This window comes from Dipodomys merriami, unplaced genomic scaffold (assembly GCF_024711535.1).
Source record: "Dipodomys merriami isolate MVZ:Mamm:240054 unplaced genomic scaffold, mDipMer1.0.p SCAF_57, whole genome shotgun sequence".
NCBI lineage: Eukaryota > Metazoa > Chordata > Mammalia > Rodentia > Heteromyidae > Dipodomys > Dipodomys merriami.
Genome location: NW_027206146.1, coordinates 939,244 through 961,191, shown reverse-complemented (window position 1 = coordinate 961,191; position 21,948 = coordinate 939,244). Strand labels below are relative to the sequence as shown.

Here is a 21,948-nt window from a genome sequence, read left to right as displayed (position 1 = left end):
CGCACCCGGGGCTCAGGGGTTACAACGCTGAAACGCCAAGGCGCATGCGCGCTGACGTCTCGCGGAACTGGGCGCCCCGAGGGGGGGGGGGGCGGGGCTTGAGGTGTTTATAAAAAGTCGGCGCTGCGCGCGCGTCCGGCTATGAGCGGCCGGGCACGGGGTGGGCGGAGCGGTGTCGCGGTGCGGTACGCGGCGGGCGGGCGAGCGGGCGTCGGAGGCTGAGGGAACCCGAGCGGGTCCGTGTGGGCCGCAGCGGCCGCGGTTGGGCTCCTCCCCGTCCCTGCCCTAAGCGGCCGCCCGGAGAGCTCAGGAAGGGGGCCGGGGGGAGCCGCCCCCGGCCGGCCGCAGTCATGGTGAGCGCGGGGGGGCCGGACGCGGAGGGGCGGCCGGGGGTCCCTGGAAGAGGCGGCGCCGTCCCCGGAGGGGCTGGCGGGGCCCAGGGCCTCCCCGCGGGGCTCGGGCCTGGGAGGCCCGCGGCGTTCGGCCCGCCCGTGGGCGTTACCGGGCGCTATACGCCCCGTCGCCATTTGTCGCCCTGAGCCGAGGTTTTGAGGATGGTTTCTGCCCGGGTAGGCGGGAAACGGGGATGGGCTAGGCCTCGGGCCTACCAAGAAGCATTGGGGGCCCACGAAGGGCCGCGGGCTGTGTGGGAGGACTGGGGAGCTGATTGGGCCTCCTCCGGAAGCCCCCTCGGAGGCCCGCCCGGAGGCCCCCGGCCGAGGGCGCGGGGGCCCGGAGTGCTTGACAGCCAGGGCCAGGCCCGGGGCGGAGCCGCGGCCGCCAGCCCGCCGCTCACTTCCCTCCTACCCGTGCCCAGAACTCCAATGTCGAGAACCTGCCTCCCCACATCATCCGCCTGGTGTACAAGGAGGTGACCACCCTGACCGCAGATCCGCCGGATGGCATCAAGGTTTTTCCCAACGAGGAGGACCTCACTGACCTGCAGGTCACCATCGAGGGCCCTGGTGAGTGTGGCGTGAAAGGGGCGGGCCTCCGCCATGGTGCTGTGGAACCAACAAGAGGCCTTAGAGGCCCCATCTCGGGAGCCCAGGCACTGTGCTCTCTCACCTCGTATTGTGCATGGCTGTGCACTTAAAATGTATTTATGTGGCCTTTCCCCATAATTTTGAGGTGTTTCTGGTCACTGAGACTGCTACCGGGAATCTTCCCTGAGCTGGAGTGAGGCTGCCAGGTGTGGCCTCTGGACCTGGAGATGTGGAGTAATTAAGTAGGAGTGGGAGGAGAGTCCAGGCCGTTGGAAATCGCCTCAGCGAAGTCCTGGAGGGTGGGACCATCGGGAGATCTGAGAATCCTTCCTGTGTGTCCCCTCAGGGGCTCTGGGACATTGCAGGGCACTAGGCAACATTGTAGGGGAGCCGCCGAGGATTATACGTGATTGTATTTTGTATGATTGTATTTTGTAGCACAACCAAGAATGTAGTTTAATACAAACTACTTGTCACCTGACTTTCTAGTCAGCTAAGGAGCTGACTAGTGGGTGGAGGAAGGTGTGGTGTGGGGTGGAGTTTAAGTGACAGGTACAGGGATTCACCTCTTGCTGCACTGATGTTTGAGGCACTTAAGACCCAGAAGATGGGAAGGCAAAGCTCCCCAGAAAGCCCAAGATAGGCAGATGGGCCTGGGTGCTTTGCAAGAATAGAAGTAGCTACTAGAGTGATGAGGGAGATCTTCTAAGCTTCTAGGCCTCTAAGGAACTTGGAAAGAAGTTGATGTGGAGATAAAACTAGGGACTTGGAGCTGGGCGCTGGTGGCTCACGCCTGTAATCCTAGCTACTCAGGAGGCTGAGATCTGAGGATCGCGGTTCAAAGCCAGCCCGGGCAGGAGAGACCGTGAGACTCCTATCTCCAATAAACCACCAGAAAACCGGAAGTGGTGCTGTAGCTCAAGTGGTAGAGTGCTCGCCTTGAGCTGAAGAGCTGAGGGACAGTGCCCAGGCCCAGAGTTCAAGCCCCACGACCGACAAAAAAAAAAAAAAAAAAAAAAAAAAACTAGGGACTTGGCAGTTGGTTCTCTGCAGTTTCAGTTGACCTGGTGGAGCAGCTGCAGACGAGTGGAGAAGCCATACTTAGACGTGGGGTCAGATTAAAAGAGGGCCTGGAGGGCAGCTGACCAGGCTGCTGATGGGCCAGGTTTGGGAACTGTGATGAGTGTGACTGCCAGGTTCCCACATCTTATTGTCCAAGCAAATTGGAAAATTAGAAAGCTGTTTACTGGTGGGTAAAGTGCTGAAGGACTTAGGTCAGCAGGACCGTGTAACCATTTGTCCAAGAGATAAATGGCCACTTAGACTCCTACTTCCTGGAAATGACGTGTGCCTGGGCAGTGTCTGAGTAGAAAATGGATCTCATGGTGAAGGACAGGTGGGGCTGTAGGTCAGTGCCTATCTCTGAGGTGTGAGGAAGTGGTGTGGCCTTTGGCCCTCAAGAATCCCCCAGCACAGTACAGACACCTATTTTGTAGCCAGACTGTTGAGGGCTTGAGCCCTATGGGATTCTGGATTCTTCCTTAGTCTTTCCTCCACTACAGAGGGGACCCCATACGCTGGAGGTCTGTTCCGCATGAAACTCCTACTGGGGAAGGATTTTCCTGCCTCCCCACCTAAGGGCTACTTCCTGACTAAGATCTTCCACCCAAATGTGGGTGCCAATGGTGAAATATGTGTCAACGTGCTCAAGAGGGACTGGACTGCTGAGCTGGGCATCCGACACGTGCTGCTGGTGAGTTCTACCCCGGGCTTCCCTTCTCTTCCTCTGAGGGTCCCAGTAATGAATAAGCCAGAGTTCTGTTCTCTTAAAACCCAATCTACAAGTGGTAGAGTGCTTCTTAATCTGGTAAATCTGAGTTTCGCTCTCAATACTTTAATGGGTGGGTATTCACACGGGTTCCCAACTTTCCTGGAAAATGCCAGAAGAGTTAGTGCCAGGGACTGACTACTGCTGTGCAGGGTCAAGACACACTTTGCCATTTGCCAGCAGGTTTGAACAGTAGGACAGTCTGGCAGGCAGGCGGACAGACAGCACTGTCTAGTTATAGGCTTTTTGTTTGTTGGTCGTGGAGCTTGAACTTGGTGCCTAGACAGTCCCTGAGCTTTTTTGCATTTTACCACTTTGAGCCACAGTGCACTTCTCTGGTTTTCTGGTAGTTAATGGAGGCAGAGTCTCAGGAACTTTTGTTGTCCAGCAATCCTTAGATCTGTCTCGAGTGGCCAGACTTACAGGTGTGAGCCACTGATGCCTGGCTAGACAGTTTTTCTTTTTGTAAGCTGTGATAATTTGCATGCCATTAATTTCATTGCTGTGAAGTACAGAATTTACTTATTCTTCTTGGCAGTAACAAGGTTGATGTCTTGATTCTTCTCCCCTAACTAGTGTTTCTCAGGGGTGGTTTTGCTCCCCAGGGACATTTTGTGTTGTCAGGAGACATTTTGGGTTGTCAATGCAGGCATCTAATGGGTGTGGCCAGTGGCTCTGCTCAGTGTCATATACTGTGCACGATGCCCCCACAGGGCCCAGCATTCCTGAGGCAGAGAGCATGGTCTAGGCCAGTACTCCACAGTTTCTAAAGGCCACTTACAGCACATAGACTACCTGCTGCCTTCCCACTCCTCCTACAAGCTTAAAATTTTTGTAACTCAATTTCTAATGAGCCCCTAGGGCAGATGGTAGGGAAGACAGGGAGTTGAGGTTTCCTTCAGGGCAGTGAGAAAGGATGAGCTCTACAGTAAGCAGACCCCAAATCATACATACCTCCTTCCTGTTCATTTTTTGGAGGGTTCGGGGAGGCTGCACTTGTCAGCTAAGGACTTCCTGCTCCCACTGGTGCTGGGACTGTCAGAGCTCTGCTCAGCCAGGGAATTAGCTGGGTTAGGGGCAGTCAGTCTAGAGGCCACAAGGCTGGCCCGCTGCAGAGCTCTGCAGATTCTGGGTTCCCCTGACTTTCCCACAGACCATCAAGTGCCTGCTGATCCACCCTAACCCCGAGTCTGCACTCAATGAGGAGGCTGGCCGCCTGCTTTTGGAAAACTACGAGGAGTATGCTGCCCGAGCCCGTTTGCTCACAGAAATCCATGGTGGTGCAGGTGGGCACAGCAGTGGGAGGCCTGATGCCAGCCGGGCCCTGGCCAGTGCCTCTGCAGCCTCTTCCACTGACACCATGGTCCCTGGGGCTCTTGGAGGGGCTGAGGGGCCCATGGCTAAGAAGCATGCCGGCGAGAGAGACAAGAAGCTGGCCGCCAAGAAAAAGACGGACAAGAAGCGGGCACTAAGGAGGCTGTAGTGGGCTCTTCCCACCCCTGATCCAACTCTTCCCCATCTGTTCCTTCTCTCCCACTCTGTCTCTAAGTTATTTAAATTATGGCTGGGCTGGGGGAGGGTTGGGAGGGCACTGGGACCTGGATTTGTTTTTCTAAATAAAGTTGGAAAAGCAATTTCTATGCCCACTTTATGGCTCAGAGTGGCTGGCCTCCCTGCTCTGCTCCTAGGCCATGTGTCCTGTGGGGAGTCACAGCCTTCTCCTAGAACCTGCTTCTGTCCCCTTCTCCCCTCCCCTTTCTATGCTCACCACCTTGAAGCAGCTGTGCCTAGTCCTGGACTGGCATCTTATCCAGACTGGACTTCAGTGGCAGTGGACAGGGAGTTACTGGACAGTGTGGGTGCTCCCAAAGGCCAGGCCAGACTACTTTGACCGTTTTGTTGGGGGAAGGCACAACCAATACCATGTATTTGTCACAAATTCCTCGGCTTTGCAACACCCATCAGTGTTACTCCATGTTGGATTCAAACAAACTGAAGTGTCTGATGTCCATGTCCCTGCGGCCGTTTCCTAATTCTCATTTTTTTGGGTGGGGGGTGGGAACCAGTCGTGGGGCCTGAACTCTGGGCCTGGGCGCTGTCCCTCAGCTCTTCAGCTCAAGGCTAGCACTCTACCACTTGAGCCACAGTGCCACTTCCAGCTTTTTTGTTGCTTATGTGTGCTACGGAATCGAACCCAGGCCTCAGGCATGCAAGGCAAGTGCTCTACCACTGAGCCACCTTCCCAGCCCCTCATCTTCTTATAAGCTGCCCCTCTGCATGTCCTGTCAGGACACACTGGGGTAGGGTCATGACCTCTTTTAGTACTTCCTGCAAACCCAGGGCTTCTGACCTAAGTCAGCAATGGCAAGAGAAGCAGGTGTTCCAGTTGTGTGCAGTAGGGGGAGCACACTTTGCAGAAGTGAGATGAAGGCAGGCAGGTGCTCCACACCTCGCTCTCCCAAAGTCTTAGTGAACTGCACCCTCACACTGATGCCAGTGCCAACACTGAGATGCTGACCTCTTTTAGTACTTCCTGCAAACCCAGGGCTTCTGACCTAAGTCAGCAATGGCAAGAGAAGCAGGTGTTCCAGTTGTGTGCAGTAGGGGGAGCACACTTTGCAGAAGTGAGATGAAGGCAGGCAGGTGCTCCACACCTCGCTCTCCCAAAGTCTTAGTGAACTGCACCCTCACACTGATGCCAGTGCCAACACTGAGATGCTGTAGCATGAAGACCGCACATCTGATTGATATGCCTGAGCAAGTACATTGGGGAGTAATTTAACTATACTGAAATGGCCTGGAATAGGTGTGGTGCACAATTTCACAATTAGACCAAAAAAAAAAAAAAGCCTGTTTTCACTGGCTTGGGAATGCGGCTAAGGGGCAGTGTGCCTATACTTGCCAGCGCACCTGCTTAAAACCAGGCCAGTGATGAGTGGGATAAAGCCCAAAGTTGAGAGAACGGGGTTCTAATCCATGTTTGAGCCAGACTCAAGTAAGTGGAACCCTGGGATGCACTAACCTCTTAAGGTGGCCAGTGGAATCAGCTTCATCCCAAGCAGCAGACTAGCCATCACTCTTCTAGACCAAAGGCTCTGAAGATACTTGCCCCCACCCCATGCCAGACACAATGGTCCACATCAGGTCAGCAAGCCTTTTCTGGAAAAATGGTGTCGCGTCTGCACCCCCCCCCCTTTTTTTTTGCCGGTTGACCTGAACTCTGGGCCTGGGCGCTGTCCCTCAGCTCTTCAGCTCAAGGCAAGCTCTCTACTGCTTGAGCCACAGCGCCACATAGGGTTTTTTCTGTTTATGTGGTGCTGAGGAATCGAACCCAGGGCCTCATGCAAGGCAAGCACTCTACCAATGAGCCACCTTCCCAGCCCTGCACCCCCTTCTTGTATGTGTAGTTCTTAAGTCCCCTTCAGTGAACAAATGGCACACTGAAATTGAGCAACACAGGGCCAGAGCTGAAGGCGCACAAAAAGGAGGCCCAGTGATGGTGGTAGAGAAAGGTGACAATTCTTTATTGCTTTTTTTTGGGGGTGGGGGAGGCTCAGGAGCTCTTGGTGGGGCGGGTCCGCTTCCTCTTCACCACCACAGGCTTCTGGCTGCGCAGGATGGCACTAGCTCTGCGGATGGCAGCCTGAGGGGAGGGAAGGGACAGGTGAAGGTGTTCAAAATCTGTACAGCTACTTCCCAGGCCTGAGTGAGGTCCAGAGGCAGGGCCTCCTGGGCCCAGGTCCACCCACTGAGAAGAGTACTCCTCAATACTGACTAGCCCCACCTAGGCTGCAGGTGTAGGTCCAGGAGCCGGGCACCGCTGTCTCCGGACCTGGAGGCTCCAGAGTCCCCTACTCACCATGCGCAGATCGGGGCGGTACTTGTTCTTGCGGATCATGTGCCTGATGCTGCTGAGGGTGGCCCGTGCATTCTTGTTGATAGTGGTCCGCACGTAGGATGTGGCTGGCTTCCGCTGACCTAGTGCAGGGAAGTCCACACATGACTCACCTCCAGGCTGAAACAACATCCTCACCCCCAGAAACCTGAGCACCCTCCATCAGCTCTGACCCTGGACAGGCCAAGGGTCAGCAGCCTGGACTCTGGTCCCACCCATCCATTCAGCAGACCCCTACAGGCCTCCCAGACACACACACCCTGTTCTCACTAGCTCATTAACCCTCCAAGGTGACATCTGCGTAACCTTTGTTTTAATCTCAGCAAGATGGCCCAAAACTGAAGCGTTTCAGGACCAAGCTACCCTGACAAGAATCCCAAATGAGAATTAGAGGTAGTACACAGTTGTAAAATGCCCAGTGTAAGACCTTATGTTGACTGGCCTGGGAAATAGATGTGCATCAGCCCTAGAGCAGAGACGTCAGCTGGAACCATTAAAGAGCAACTTAACACCTCCCAGCTCCCAATCCTGGGCAACTTGCTGTTGGCTAAGAGCCCTAGCTAGCGCTATAAGCTTCTGGAATGCTTCCCTGAGAAGTCAACAGGCAGTCTATGACCAAACCCATACTTGGCCTAGGGAAGGCTACCACAGACCCATCAATGTGAGTCTGTCAGGACCCAAAACAGGGTCCTCAGAGCAAGATGCCAGCTCCACTGCTCCCTGGACTGTTTGTTCCTGAAGAGGGAAGATAATCTCCCAAAATGGGAGGGCTGCAAGTCACTAGGGTCAAGGCCTGAGTGATGCCATCCATGAATAGGATGCTGGGCTCTCCGTAGGAGTAGAAGCCAGTCTCCATTAGCCTGGGGAAAAGTCATTCCAGTTAAAAAAAAAAATGCACGACGGCCCAACAGGCACAGCTTTCAGAGTAGTTAAGGGAGGAGTGTGAGTGAGTCTGTGTGTGTGATATACACATAGGCCCCTCGCAAGCAAGAGTAGGGACAAGTGCGACCTTAGGCTAGGCCTAGCCCATCATCTTCACAAGGTTAGGGGAGCTCAACTGTATGCCTCTTTTTGAGCTAGAAGGTACCTCACCTGCACACTGCACTAGACCGTCCACGGCTTCGTTTGCACCCTCAAAGCCACCCGGGGAAGCTCAGGCTCTCCTAGTTTCCCACTCACGGTGCGCAGATCCCGCTGCCAGGCAGACGGTGAGAAGAATGCGTTTCCCAGGCCCAACTCCTGACCCGAGGGAAGCTAAAAATGGACGGTAGATGCACTCCCCGGTCCCACAGCGACCCTGTCCCAGCGCCCCGCCCCGTGTCAAGGGAGGCTCACCAGATCTCCGCTTCATGACCACCACGACCCCTTTGCCATCAGCGGCGGGCTCCACGCCCACAGTCTTGCGGTGGATCAGTCCGTTGTACCGGAAGGAGTTGCGGGCCTTCAGGTTGTTGGGCTCCTATGGACGAGACACTAACCTGAGCCGAGGGGACGCACGAGTGGGTCCCTTCCTGTGACCGCAGGCCCCTCTCCCCGCAGGGCTGCGGCATCCGGGCCCTACTCACGGTGCTGTAGGTCTGCTTGTTCCTCTTGATGAGGAAGCTGGAGCAGTTCCTCACGACCATCCACTGCAGGTGCGCGGACATGGCGGCGGCTGCGGAGACACGAGGCACGTGGGAGAGCGCCGAGAGAGGCCGGCGCTGGGAGCGGGGCGGTTGGCGCCAGAACCCCCGGGCAACTGCAATGGGGGGGAGGTACCCGAGAGCAGGCCGCGGCCCGAGCCCCGGCAGCGGACCTACGGCGGCTGCCAGCGAACGAGGGCCTCGGGACCGCGCGAAAACAGAGGGACAGGACCGGGAGCTTCGCCGTCAAGGCGGAGGGGGCGCTGGGGGCAAAGCTGGGCGAGGGGCGAGGGGCGTCGGGCACGCGGAGCGCACTAGCTCACCTCCTCGCGTTGCGGCAGCCGGAGACCAAAAGAGGTAGGCCGGAGGCGGGGCAACAATTTAACGCCGCCACGCATTTCCGTTTCCGCTGTGGGCGGGCGCCCACCGCCGCCGGCCCGCCCTTCCTCCCTTCCTGCGTCCGGCCCCCGAAGCGGCTCGGTGGCGTCCGGCCATCCCCGCCGCGTCGTCGGGAGCCCTCGGGAGAGCGGTTCGGAGGTCTTCGGGCGCCCCTGGCACCCGGCGGGAGCCCTCGGCTGCTCCCTCCCGAAGGCGCCGGGGCCTCGCTCGGCCATTTCCGGAACGGTCCGCAGGCGCAGCCTCGGCGTGGCTCGGGCCTGGTCGGAAATACTCGGCCCTCCGGTCGGCCGCGTTCGGCCGATCCCCGCGGGATCCGGGCGGCGGGCCCTTCCCAACCGTGTTGAACTTTCACCCCCAACTTTGGAGCAACTGGACGGAGCCGGACGGGAGGGACGGACTCTGGACGTGGCCGTCCCGGTGTCCCGCTAGTTGCCCGCGGTGGTCCGAGCCTCACTGCGCCCCGTCCCCGCCCCCAGCAGCTTGGCTGCCCCCTCCAGGGGCCCCCGGAGCTTATCATCCCACCGGGCCCGTCCCGAAGGCCTGCGGCCCGCGCCCGGACACCGCCACCTCGGCTGATGGATGCGTTCCGTGTCAGGATTACGCCCGAGGACTGACTCCCTGCAGGCAGGACCAGGCTCTGCCCGCGTCTGCGCCCTAGGCGTAGGTACACCCGTGACCCCCGGGCCCGCCCCGCCACGGTAGTTTCACGCTGTCCACGGCGGATTCACCTTCGCGCCACGACGCCCGAAGACCCCAGAAAACGCTCGAGAGTCTCGAAGGAACTCAGCTCGTGCCCGGGCCGGGCCGGCTTCCCCGCGGGGCCTTGCCTGACCACTTTCAGGGCGCACTTGGTCCCGGAGCACGGGAGGCCGCGGGGCGTGGGCACTGACCGTGGGCAGCTCCGGGCCGCGCCGGCCCCCGGGCGGGGCTGCGTGCGGCGACTCAGGTGACCAGGCGGGCGCTGGGCACACCTGGCCGCGTCCCCGGCCCCGCCCTGGGCGGCCGCACCCCGGGACGCTCTTTGCGGCAGCGAAGGGGCCAGGACTGGGCCATGGCGGCGGCGGCGGCGACGGTGGCCTGCGTCCCGCAGGCGTCCCCGGCTGGAGCCGCGCCCGCGCCCCCCGCGCCGCCGGGCCACGCGGCCGGCCTAGGCCGCTGCCGTGCGGCGCTGCTGCTGGCCGTGGCGCTGGACGTGGCGGGCATGGCGGCCCTGCTCACCGGCGTGTTCGCGCAGCTGCAGGTGCGCGGCCGCGACTTTGGTGACCTGCTCATCTACTCGGGCGCGCTGCTGGTGTTCATGAGCCTGCTCGGCTGGATCCTCTGGTACACCGGCAACATCGAGATCTCGCGCCAGGAACTCGAGCGCGACTACGGCCTGCGGCCCTCAGCGCTCGCCCGCCTGGCGCGCAAGCTGTCCCGCCGCTGGACGGCGCCCGCCACCGGGCCCCGCGCCGCGCCCGGCCCCCTCGGAGCGCGCCGCGCCGCCCGCGCGCCCCCGCCGCCCGCCGCCCGGCGCGTGCGCCTGCAGCTCGCCACGCTCGAGGCTGGGCCCGGAGCGGCGGGCGCGGGCAGCGAGTGAGCCGCAGGTGAGGGCGGCCGGGAGGGCGGGGGAGGGGCGGGGGCAGCGCCCCCTGCACCCCGAGGGGCCGCGCACACTGATGAAATCCTCCGAGCCCCGGAAGTCGCTGTGTGGGCCGTGCCCGGTCGGGGGTGCGCTCCCCTCGGCGGGCCTGTGCGAACCCCAAGACCACGTTTTGGCCTTTTCTCGCCTTCAACTGTTTTGCGACACCCCCTCAGTCCTAACACGCCCGGCCGTGCCCTATGGGGGGGGGAGTGGGGGGGAAGAGGGCCTCTGCTTGCATCCTGGTGTGTACCCGAGTGTCCGGCCTGATGGCCCTCACCCACAAAACTTCCCGCCTCTCTGCCTTTCTCCCCTACAGTCTTCATACCAGCTTCCTCTGTTGCTGCCTGGGAGACTCTGTCTGTCTGTGGGGCCGCCTCTACTGGGCAGGGAGTTTTTGGGTAGGAAACCTGGGCCTCTGCCCCCCTCTGTTCCTAATACTGCCCAACATAAAGTTCGAAAAGCTTGGCAGGGGGAAGGTCAGGAAGTAGATGGGGAAAGTAGGATGAAGGGTGGATGACTTGGTAGAAGGGGGGTGGGTAGAGAGACCAAGGAGTAATTTGGTGGATTCATGGGTAGGATGGTGAGTGGATAAGGTGGTTGGTGGATAGCTATGACTGGATGCCGGGTGGGTGGGTGGGTGGGTTGTTTAAAGGGCAAAGTGGGTGTATGGTTATATAGGTGTAGGTGGGTGAATGGCTGGTTGACTTGGTTGTTTGGAATAAGAACATAGTTGAACACTTGGGTAGGTCAGTGTCTGAGTCCATTTTCCATGAGAGGTCTATAAAAGAACTACACCCTGGGGCTGGGAAGGTGCCTCATAGTAGAGTGCTTGCCTCACATGTTTGAGGCCCTGGGTTTGATTCCTCAGCACCACACAAAGCAGAAAAAGCTGGAAGTGGCGCTGTGGCCCAAGTGATAGAGAGCTAACCTTGAGCAGAAGAGCTGAGGGACAGTGCCCAGGCCCAGAGTTCAGGCCCAATGACTGACACAAAAAAATAAAATAAAAAAGAATTAAACCCTAAGACATTTTTCCTGTAATTAACTTTGATCCTAAGCATCAGGAATGATAGTGTAAGCCAGGTGCCAGTGGCTCACACTTGTAATCCTAGCTACTCAAGATGCTGAGATCTAAGGATCATGGTTCAAAGCCAGCTTGGGCAGGCTTTTTATCTCCAATAAATCACCAGAAAACCAGAAATGGCACTGTGGCTCAAGTGGTAGAGCACTAGTCTTGAGCTGAAGAGCTCAGGGACAGCACCCAAGCCCAGAGTTCAAGCCCCACAACCGACAAAAAATTTAAAAATACTGTAGCCAGGCACTGGTGGCTTGCACCTGAAATCCTAGCTACTCAGGAGGATGAATGCGGATCATAGTTAAAAGCCAACCTGCCCGTGATAAATTTTTTTTCCTGGCCCTGGGGCTTGAATTCGGAGCCTGGGCACTGTCCCTGAGCCTTTTTGTGCTCAAGACTAGTGCTCTACCACTTGAGCATCACTTTTCTGCCAGGGCTTGCTTCAAACGGCGATCCTCAGATCTCAGTCTCCCGAGTTTAGGAGATTACAGGAGTGAGTCGCTGGCACCCAACCTCCCGCCTCTCCCCAAGAGCTAAGGACCCAACTCAGGGTCTTATACGTGCCAGACAAGTGCTCTTCCACTGAGCTAATCCCCAGAGCCTCCATGAGACTCCAGTTAGCCACCAGAAAACCAGAAGTGTAGCTGTGGCTCAAAGTGGTAGAGTACTAACTAGCCTGGAGCAAAAGAACACAGGGACAGTGCAGCTAGACCCTGAATTCAAGTCTGGACTGACAAAAAAAAAAAAAAGAATGATAGTATCTGGTTGGTTGGTTGGTTGGATGGGTTTGAGACATGGTCTCACTTTATAGACGAGGTTGACCTTGAACGCATGATCCTCCTACCTGAGCCCTGGGGTGACAAACAGGTGTGCGTGCCTGGCTCCTGGTGATTCTAAATGTATCGTATTCTTTGTGAAAACTTAGAAAATAGGCACTCCCATGATACCCCATTTCTGTGGTTCAGATGAATAAACTGGTGTAAGAAGGGAATGGCAACTATGTATAGGTAAAGCATGAGTGAAACCTGTCTCATGAAGAAAACCACCATCTGTAGTTGCAATTAGCCTTGAGAATCCTTGACATTGCCCACACGTCTGCACCTCTGCCACAGCTGGGCGGACTCCACTGCTGGCACCACTCACAAGGGCCTCTAGCCAAGCTGACTTGAACAGAGCCCTCTTAGAAGGAAATAAGGGGTGTGGTGACACATGCCTGTAATCCCAGCACTGGGGAGGTGGGAGAAGGCTGCTCCGGAGTTCAAAGCCAGCCTGGGCTATGCATGGAGTTCTAGCTGGGCTACATGGCAACATTCCATCTTTAAGAAACAAACCAATGGCTAACACTTGTAATCCCAGCTACTCAGAAAGTGAAGGGTGGAGAATATAGTGGTTCCAAACCAGCCCAAGAACAAAGGGAAAAAAAACCATGAAACCCAATCTCAACCAGAAAAGCTGAGTGGTCATGGTAGCATGTGCCTGTTCAGAAGCATAAATAGATCTCAGTGCTGGTTGGCCTAGACAAAAGAGGGAGACTTTCTAAAAAATAACCAGAGTAAGTCAAGTGCCAGTGGCATGCCTATAATCCTAGCTACTCAGAAGGCTGAGATCTGAGGATAGCAATTTGAAATCTGTTCAGGCAGATATTCTGTGAGACTCATCTCCAATTAACCACCAAAAGCTTGAGGGACAGTGCCCAGGCCCTGAATTCAAGAACAAGTACCTGCACAAATAATAATAATGAACAACCAGAGCAAAAGGGCTTTGGGCATGGCTTGGCAGTACCACAATATGGCCAGAAAAAAGAAAGGCTGGGTGTCAGTGGCTCACACCTGTAATCCTAGCTACTTAGAAGGCTGAGATCTGAGGGTCACAGTTTGAAGCCAGCCTGGGTAGGAAAGTTTGAGACTATCTCCAAGTCTGAGATTTAACCAGCAAAAAAAAAAAAAAGCCAGAATTGGAGCTGTGGCTCAAATGGTAGAAACATAGCTGTGAGCAAAAAAAAGCTCAGGGACAGCACCCAGACCTGGTTTCAAGCCTAAGGACCAGGACACTCACTAAAAAAAGGAAAAAGAGAATGTAGGTAGGTAGGTATAGGAACAGAAAAATTGCTGGGTGCCAGTGGCACACAACTAAAATCCTACTTACTCCAGAGAGACCTGGAGGACCTTGGTTTGAAGGCAGCTCAAGTAGAAAAGTCCTCCAGGAGGCTGGAAATGTGGCTCAGTGGTAGAGCACTTGCCTTGCATGCATGAGGCCCCTGGGTTCAATTCCTCAGCAACCACATAAGCAAAAAGAAAAAAGCCGGAAGTGGCTCTGTGGCTCAAGTGGTAGAGCGCTAGCCTTGAACTGAAGAGCTGAGGGACAGTGCCCAGGCCCAGAGTTCAGGCCCCACGACCAGATCCCCCCCCCCCAAAAAAAAAAATCCTCTAGATGTCATCTCTAGTCAGAAAAATGCTTGATTGAAAACACAAGTGGTGAGCAAAAGCAAGACCCTGGTACTGGCATATCCATACATAAAGGAAGGTTGCATTTCTTTGACAGGCATGTTCTAGCTCTGGCAGTATCTCCTTTCTGTCTTCCTGGCCTTATCTTTTGTCTCTATGCCTTTCCTTGACCCTTGGGGTGGTATGGGGGAAGGGGGGAGTGTGCATTGAAAGCTAGGGGCTCGGCCTCCTGCCCCTGCTGCTGGAGAGCACAGGGGTGGGCAGGGCAGGTCCTGAGCAGCCACTAACGCCACCCTCCCTCCCGCAGACAGCCTCGCCGGTCAGGACCCACCCAGCTGAGATGCTCTGCCACCCCCCTGGCCACCCAGATGCCTGTGCTCCCTCTATCCCTACTGGATAAACGGCTTTGCCTAGACACTGCTTGGCTGTGTGGGGCAGGGACACTTGGGGTGAGAGGAGGTCGCAGCCCCACCCAGGCTGGGGTCCCCCCACAGGAAGGCTGCCCTTGGCTCGGGCGGGGGGTAGAGGCTGGAGCACGTTTCCCACGGGTGCCCCTTCTGCCCAGCCTGGCTCCCTGGCGCCCAGGCCCAGAGTTCAAGCCCTACCACTGACGGGGGAAAAAAAGCAAGCAAAAAGCTAGGAGCATGGCACACGCAGAAGAGCCTGCCAAACAAGCTCAAGGCCTGAGTTCAAGCAAGCTTCCCATACTGCCAAAAATGGAAAGAGACACATCTGTACTCCATATCTGTATTGAGGGGTTCCCCCTGGGGACCCCGCTAGTCTGTCTCCCCCCCCTCTGTGCTCTCTCCCGCCGTCCCTTCCCCACCAGAGACGTCCCCCGCCTCTGTGGGCTCCCCCCCTGATGTCTTCTTTGACAGCAATGAGCCCGGCCGTGATAGGCGGCATCTGCCCTTCAGAAACTTCGGGAGGTGCAGCATGTCCCTCCTCCGGGCCCACCTGGGGAGGAGGGACAGGCTCAGCACTGCCCGGCTGTCCAGGCCCCGCCTTGATGGCCCCCAACCCCCAGCCCGCTCACCAGAACAGACAGATGCTGCAGATGAGGAAGAGCAGCCCGCCGCATGTCCAGCCCAGGGCCCACATGTGCTTCCGGCGCATGTTCTCTGCATGGAGGAAGGAGGTTGAAGGCTCCCGGGCCCACCCCAGCCCGAGGAGACCCAGCACCCCGCCACTCACCGTCTGGCCGCTGGTGGTAGCAGACGCCATCTCGGTAGCAGCACCGCAGACGCAGGCAGAGGTTGGGGTTCTCAATGGCCGCCTGGCCCCCACAGCTCTCCCTGTCCCACACATCTCCCTCACAGCCTGGGGGCCACCACAGCAGAGCCTGTGTTACAGACCTGGCCCTGCAGGCTGCAGACACCCAATGCCCAGCTCCAGGGCTACTCCACGTGGAGCCCAGCAGTCAGTTCCTGCCTTACCAGGAATCTAGGCCAGCCTCCTCCCTCAGACCCAGGGGTCCAGGCCCAGCCTCCTCCCTCAGTCTGAAGTCACATACTCCTTCAGTTCCAGGAGTCCAGAACCCAGCCTCCTCCCTCAGACCCATGGGTCCAGGCCCAGCCTCCTCCCTCGGACTCTGAAGTCACAGACTCACTCCTCCTTCAGACCCAGGAGTCCAGAACCCAGCCTCCTCCCTCAGACCCAGGGGTCCAGGCCTCACCTCTCCTCCCTCAGACCCAGGGGTCCAGCCCTCACCCCCTCCTCCCTCAGACTCTAAAGTCACAGACTCACTCCTCCTTCAGACCCAGGAGTCCAGACCCCAGCCTCCTCCCTCAGGCCCAGGGATCCAGACCCAGCTTCCTCATCCTCTTAGAACCCCAAGTCTAATCTGGGCTCCCCCTTCCTGGAGACTCCAGGATTTCAATTCCTGCTCACTCCATGGATAGAAGAATCCTTGAATTCCATTCGCATCTGTGAGATATGAGAGGTGGAGTCAGGTGCTGTCTGGAAGCCAAGCCCCCCCCCCAAGTGTCTGTAGCAGCCCCCTCACCTACTGAGCCCTGCACCAGCAGGAGAAGACCCAACGCTGGGATCCCAGAGCCCACCATGCTGCCGCCCATGGGGCCTCTGTGGAGAGAGGCCGGGAAGGACATCACCCCAGCAACAGCCAGGCCCCGCCCTAGCACCCCAACCCCAGGGTTCTGAGTTCCGTGGCCAGGGGGTCCCCAGCTTGGGGCTTTGAAAGAAGCACCTCTGGCCTGCTCATGTCCAGCCTAGGAGGTGGCATACTGAGCACCCAGGTGGGAGAGGTGGGTGGGTATGAGAGGAGACCAGGGGCGGGAAAGGGCCTAGTTTGGGGTGTTCCTCCACTCCCTCCCCCATCACCTCAGCGCTAGCAGGACAGGAGAGCTTGGGATGCTCCCCAGCCTCTCCAGGACTGGATGCCTGCGGATGCCCTCCTCTGGTGGCAAGAGTCTCAGGGGACCTCGTTGCTAGGGAGTCTCTCCCTTAGCAACCAGAGGGAGGGGCCCCCTGGGACCTGTGGGGTCTCACTGAGCCCCATTGTTAGGGAAGGTAGTTCCCCTAGCAACCAGGAGATGAGGATGGGACAATGGGGGCCCCAGGGGTGGAGGCCCCATCCCAGACATTCCGCTGAGGAAGGGAGCCGAGCTAGGGAGTCTCCAGTTGTCCTGCGATGGTTTGCGTCTTCCAATGAGTGTTGGGGGCCCAGGCTTCCGAGAAGGGCTGGCCAGCCAGATGGGGTCAGGGAAGCTACGACTCCCTGCTCGCCTTGGCCTTGGACCCCAAGGCCCGTGGGAGGAAGGCTGGTGCTAGAGCCCTGGCTCTGGGGGTGGAGGGCTGGTGTGGGGACCCCTCTCACACCCAGGCTCCTGTGCACACAGAGAGGGTACCCCGACTCGTCAGAGATGACACAGGTTGCAGGGGGTCTGGCGGGGGGCTGGGCAGGGGTCAGAGGGCACCAGGCTGAGCAGCTGCAGAGCGTTTCCTGTGTCCACGCCATCTGGACCCACTTCCCAATTCCCTGGATTCCTCGGGGATCAGGGAGGGGGTGGGGCGGAGCTGGGGGGGCCACCGGCTGGGCCCTCACCGCTAATGACAGGTTTGGGCTGCCTCTGCGGCCCATGGGCCCCAAGGCCAGACAGGACCCCCCAGGGACAGACAGACGGACACACACAGCCTGGGCCCTGCTGACATCATACCCAGCCATGCACCACCTCACCAGGGGCTGGTACAGTGGCCGGGGGCCCCCTGGCCAGCCCAGGGTGTCTTCCGGAACCCCCGTCTGGCCTCCCTCGCACCAGCCTTTCCTGCATGGCTTCTCATTCCGGGTCTTTGTGGTCTGTCTCTGTCTTTGCCCTCTCATGGGATCTGTGCCTCATTTATGGCTCATGTCCCCCACAGAGGTGCCCGCATCCCACCTAGGAAAGCCCCCTGGGAGCCTCGGCCCCTGGAGGCCAGGGAATGAGGTCCTACCCAAAACCCGGGGCAATGACCCCAGCAGGCAGTTCAGCCTCTGTCTCCAGAGCACAGGGGGTCTTGCAGATGCGTGGAGAGCTTGAACTCCTGGATGTGGAGGGGGTTGTCTTGTGCCTGAACTCCCAAGTCTAAGGGAAGAAGAACGAGGTCTGAAAGAGGAAGCTGGAGTAGAGACTCCTGGATCTGAGGGAGGAGGCTGGGGTCTGGAACCCCTGGGTCTGAGGGAGGAGGCTGGGGTCTGCACCCCTGCATCTGAGGAAAGAGAACTAGGGTCTAGACCTTGGTGTCTGGCAGAGGAAGAGGGCTGGGGCCTGGACCCCCAGGTCTGAGAGAGGAGGCTGGGGTCTGAGGGTAGAGGTAGGGAGTGAGTGCTGGGTGAAGGGGCTAGCACTCACATCCTGGTGTTGCTCCCAGGCTGGCCACAAGCCCAGCCGGCGTCCCCTCTGTGCCGTCCATCCCCCGGGCTGGTGGTCTGAGTCACCTTGGCTGGCCCCACCACCGGTCTGGGGGAGCGACGTCAGCTCTCTCCTCATGACGCAGCCTCAGGCCCCCCACGCTGACTCAGCCGGAAACAGGCCCCTCTGACCCAGCGGTTGGAGGCCTGGGTCCCAGCGGGAGTCCTGGCTGGGGAGGCCTCTGGGGGCCCTCGGAGGGACGGCAGACCCAGGAGGGGGAGAAAGGAACGCTTACCTGAGTGGATGAGGTCATGTCCCACCATGGTGGGCCTCTGACCTCACCTCCCTGGCTGGTTGGCTAGGTTATTTTTTTGGCGGGGGGGAAGGTGAAGGGGGGAAGAAATGAACTTTGAACTCATGGCCCTGCACTGGAGCTGCACTCCCTGGGGCTTGAACTCTGGGCCTGGGCGCTGTCCCTGAGCTGCTTTTGCTCAAGGCTGGCACTCTACCACTTGAGCCACAGCACCACTTCTGGTTTTTTCCGTGTATGTGGTACTGAGGAATCAAACCTAGAGCTTCCTGCATGCTAGGTGAGCACTCTACCACTGAGCCGCCACCTTTTACAGTAGGCATCCTCGTTTTATTTGGAGGCAGTTCTGGAGTTTTGTTTTCTGGCCGCACTAGGGTTTGAACTCGATCCTTGCTCAGCTTGCCGTGCACTCTTCCACTTGTGTCCTGTGACTCTAGCTGACCCTGTCTCCCGGGGGACCCCAGTGGTCACCCTCCCTTGCCCCCAGCAGCAGAGGATGGGAATGGGGAGGCCTCCAGCTACCTCAGAATGCTGGGCCCTCAGCTCAGCTCAGCTCAGAAGCCTGGGAGGTCGGGCCACCTGGGGCTCAGCCTGCCTGTCTTTCCTCGCCATCCACATCCCTGAGGCGAGGCTCCCAGGGATGAGGCTTGGTGTCTCTGTGGGCATCTGCCTGTGCGGGCACTTCTGTGTCCCTGACTCTGGGTGGGGGCCTCATCCAGGTCTAGCATCCTGGCACTGGTTTTGGGTCCAGTCTCCCCGTCCTACCCCATCACTGTCCTCATCTTTCCCCCTCTCCAATGGTGACATCTGTGTCTCTGGATTACTAATAAAATGTGTCTGTGAGAAAAGCGGTGGTCCTTTGTGTGTTACCTGGAGCTCTACTCTGCAGCACTGAGGAGGGAGGGCACCCAGTACAGAGAGGTCCTGTCACAAGCCCAGATCCTGCCTCCTTGGCATGTCCTGATTCCTCCTCCTCTTGCTCCAGTCTCTGTTCCTCTCTTGCCTTTTGTTGATGCTGGTTTTGTCTTTTTTTTTTTTTTTTTTTGGGGGGGGGTCCTGTCGTGGGGCCTAACTCTGGGCCTGGGTGCTGTCCCTCAGCTCTTCAGCTCAAGGCTAGCGCTCTACCACTTGAGTCACAGTGTCACTTCTGGTTTTTTTTTTTTTAATGTGGTGCTGAGGAATCGAACCGAGGGCATCATGCATGCAAGGCAAGCGCTCTACCACTGAGCCACCTTCCCAGGCCTTGTCTTGTTTTGTTGTTGTTTTTTTTTTGGTGTGTGTGTGGGTCCAGTCGTGGGCCTGAACTCTGGGCGTGGGCGCTGTCCCTCAGCTCTTCAGCTCAAGGCTAGCGCTCTACCATTTAAGCCACAGCACCACTTCCAGCTTTTTTCTTTTTGCTTATGTGGTGCTAAGGAATCGAACCCAGGGCCTCATGCATACAAAGCAAGCGCTCTACCACTAAGCCACCTTCCCAGCCTCTTGTTTTTTTTTTTTTTGGTTTGCTTTGATTTTTTTTGTTGTTGTTGTTTTTGTTTTTTTTTGTCGGTCGTGAGGCTTGAACTCTGGGTCTGGGCGCTGTCCCTCAGCTCTTCAGCTCAAGGCGAGCGCTCTACCACTTGAGCTGCAAGCCACTTCCGGTTTTCTGGTGGTTTTATTGGAGATAGGAGTCTCATGATCTCTCCTGCCTGGGCTGGCTTTGAACTGTGATCCTCAGATCTCAGCCTCCTGAGTAGCTAGGATTACAGGCGTGAGCCACCAGCGCCCGGCTGGTTGATGTTTTTTGAGGAGAAAGGAGTTGTTTGGTTTTGGGTTTTTTGTTTTGATTTTTTTTTAAATTGGTTGTGGGTCTTGACCTCTGGGCTTGGGCGCTGTCCCTCAGCTCTTCAGCTCAAGGCGGGCACTCTACCACTTGAGCCACAAAACCATTTCCAGTTTTCTGGTGCTTTATTGGAGATGAGTCTCATGGACTTTGCTGCCCGGACTGGCTTTGAATGGCTATCCTCCGATCTCAGCCTCCTGAGTAACTATAATGACAGCCATGCGCTACTGGAGCCCAGATGGGTTGTTTGTTTTTTGTTTTTTCTCAGTTGCAGGACTTCAACTCAGGGCCTGGACCAACTCAGGGCCTGGATGCTGTCCTTGAGCTGCTTTTGCTCAAGGCTAGCACACTACCACTTGAGCCACAGCACACATACCCCCCCCCACCCCCCACCCAGCTTTTTCAGTGTATGTGGTCCTGAGGAATCAGGGCTTCATGAATGCTAGTCGAGCACTCTTACCACTGAGCCACCTTCCCAGGCCCAGGTCCTGAGCTTTTTTGCTGAAGGCTAGCATGCTACAGCTTTGAGCCACAGCACCACTTCTAGTTTTCTGGTGGTTCACTGGAGTTGAGTCTCATGGACTTTCCAGATCTCAGCCTCCTGAGTAGCCAGGAATTATAGGCAGGAGCCACTAACGCCCACCTGGAGAAGGTTTGTTTTGTTTTGTTTTGTTAGGGCCTGGGCTCTGTTCTTGAGATTCTTTCACTGCTCAAGGCTAGCGCTCTACCACTTGAGCCACTTGTGTGTGGTACTGAGGGATCGAACCTGGGGCTACACGCGCTAGGCGAGCACTCAACCCTAAGCCGCCACCGGGCAGTGCAAGCTCTGGTGACTTCCCTGCCACGGCCTTCTGCATGCCGAGTGGAGCCTCCAAGCCTGGCCTGCTGGCTTCTGGATTCCACCTGTATCCGTCTCTCTCTGTCCCTGCCCGCCGCTGGGTCCCTGTCATCTCAGCATCCTCAGCTGCTAGCCGCCTTCCCCCTCCATCCTCTGCGTGGGCTCCGCGCGCTTTTCAGCAGCCTGCCTCTCCTGCCCAATTCCCCGTCCCACGTCCTGGTCCCCGTCCTTGGCGAGGGAGGGGGTCCCCGGGCCACTCCCTGTGGGGTCATATCGCTGGCTCTCCCACTTTTGGGGCTGATGGTGGTGGTCTGTCTAGTGCATCCCGTCCATCCTTTTGCTCGTCCGCCTGTTCTGGCCCACCGGGCCCCCTCTCCCCGGGCTGGGCCCCTCCGCCAGCCCCCCGGCTGCGTGCGCCCTGGCGGCGGGCGCGGAGGGAGGGAGGGGACGCCATGACCTCACCGCCCTCTCCGACCCCCCCCCCCCCTTTCCACTTTCCCAACTTTTCCTCCGTGCCTGCCCTCCTCGGCGCGGCGCGGGGCCGGCCGGCAGGCAGCCGGAGCGGCGCAGTGGAAAAGGCAGGAGGGAGGGTGAGTCAGGATGTGTCAGGCCGCCCTCCGCGCCGGCCCCCCGCCCGCCGTCCCGGCCCCCTATATAACCCCCGGGCGGGCCGCCCTGCGCCCCGGCGCCGCGCAGCCACAGGCCGCCCTCCCCAGGCCGAGCCCGCTGACCTCGGGGCTCCCCGACCCCCGGGCCCTGCTCGGGGGATCCCCGGCCTGCGGGGACATGAACGGTGAGCCGGCTCCTGCCCGCGGGGGGCGGCGGGGGACGCGGGGGACCGCGAGTGCCGCGGGGACCGGGGCCGGCCGGGCGGGGCGCGGGACAGGTGCCGGCAGGTGATCCGCAGGGGCGGGAGGGAAACTGAGGCAGCGTCCCAGAGAGGAGCGCGCCCTGGCACGGGGCGCGGAGCGGAGGGATGCGAACGGCGGGCCGGAGACCGACGTGCGGGGCTGGGCGCGGGGCAACCGGGCCGGCGCGGCCCGGGGGCGCGGCCGGGGGTGTGCGCCGGGCGCCGCGTGCGCTGATTGGCCGGACGGCCGAGGGGGCGGGGCGGCGGGGGATGGGCGGCCGTCCAGGGCCCCGCGCCGCGACTCCACGGACCCAGGTGCGCCGCGCCCCGGGCCGCGCCCCGGGCCGGCGTCGGGGCCTCGGGCGCCCGGGCGGGAGCGCGCGCTCTCGGGCCGGGAGGGGGCAGGTTCTGGC

General features: G+C 58.7%; 4 protein-coding genes across 4 annotated transcripts; 2 read left to right on the top strand and 2 right to left on the bottom strand.

Moving 5' to 3' along the window:
- Window positions 1-143: 143 nt before the first annotated feature.
- On the top strand, window positions 144-4,737 carry Ube2s (ubiquitin conjugating enzyme E2 S). Its single transcript, XM_070000619.1, has 4 exons — window positions 144-353; window positions 818-965; window positions 2,549-2,739; window positions 3,968-4,737. The coding sequence occupies exons 1-4, from the start codon at window positions 351-353 to the stop codon at window positions 4,295-4,297; spliced, it is 672 nt and encodes a 223-aa protein (XP_069856720.1). The 5' UTR covers window positions 144-350; the 3' UTR covers window positions 4,298-4,737.
- Window positions 4,738-6,311: 1,574 nt separating this feature from the next.
- On the bottom strand, window positions 6,312-8,741 carry Rpl28 (ribosomal protein L28). The gene is made up of 5 exons (XM_070000618.1): window positions 8,655-8,741; window positions 8,275-8,363; window positions 8,045-8,168; window positions 6,674-6,792; window positions 6,312-6,457 (listed from the first exon to the last, which is right to left on the bottom strand). The coding sequence occupies exons 2-5, from the start codon at window positions 8,353-8,355 to the stop codon at window positions 6,368-6,370; spliced, it is 414 nt and encodes a 137-aa protein (XP_069856719.1). The 5' UTR covers window positions 8,356-8,363; window positions 8,655-8,741; the 3' UTR covers window positions 6,312-6,367.
- Window positions 8,742-8,816: 75 nt separating this feature from the next.
- On the top strand, window positions 8,817-14,283 carry Tmem238 (transmembrane protein 238). Its single transcript, XM_070000617.1, has 2 exons — window positions 8,817-10,316; window positions 14,178-14,283. The coding sequence occupies exon 1, from the start codon at window positions 9,782-9,784 to the stop codon at window positions 10,307-10,309; it is 528 nt and encodes a 175-aa protein (XP_069856718.1). The 5' UTR covers window positions 8,817-9,781; the 3' UTR covers window positions 10,310-10,316; window positions 14,178-14,283.
- Window positions 14,284-14,646: 363 nt separating this feature from the next.
- Tmem190 (transmembrane protein 190) lies at window positions 14,647-16,373 on the bottom strand. Its single transcript, XM_070000341.1, has 6 exons — window positions 16,211-16,373; window positions 15,876-15,952; window positions 15,761-15,796; window positions 15,065-15,190; window positions 14,907-14,991; window positions 14,647-14,827 (listed from the first exon to the last, which is right to left on the bottom strand). The coding sequence occupies exons 2-6, from the start codon at window positions 15,943-15,945 to the stop codon at window positions 14,647-14,649; spliced, it is 498 nt and encodes a 165-aa protein (XP_069856442.1). The 5' UTR covers window positions 15,946-15,952; window positions 16,211-16,373.
- Window positions 16,374-21,948: the final 5,575 nt, after the last annotated feature.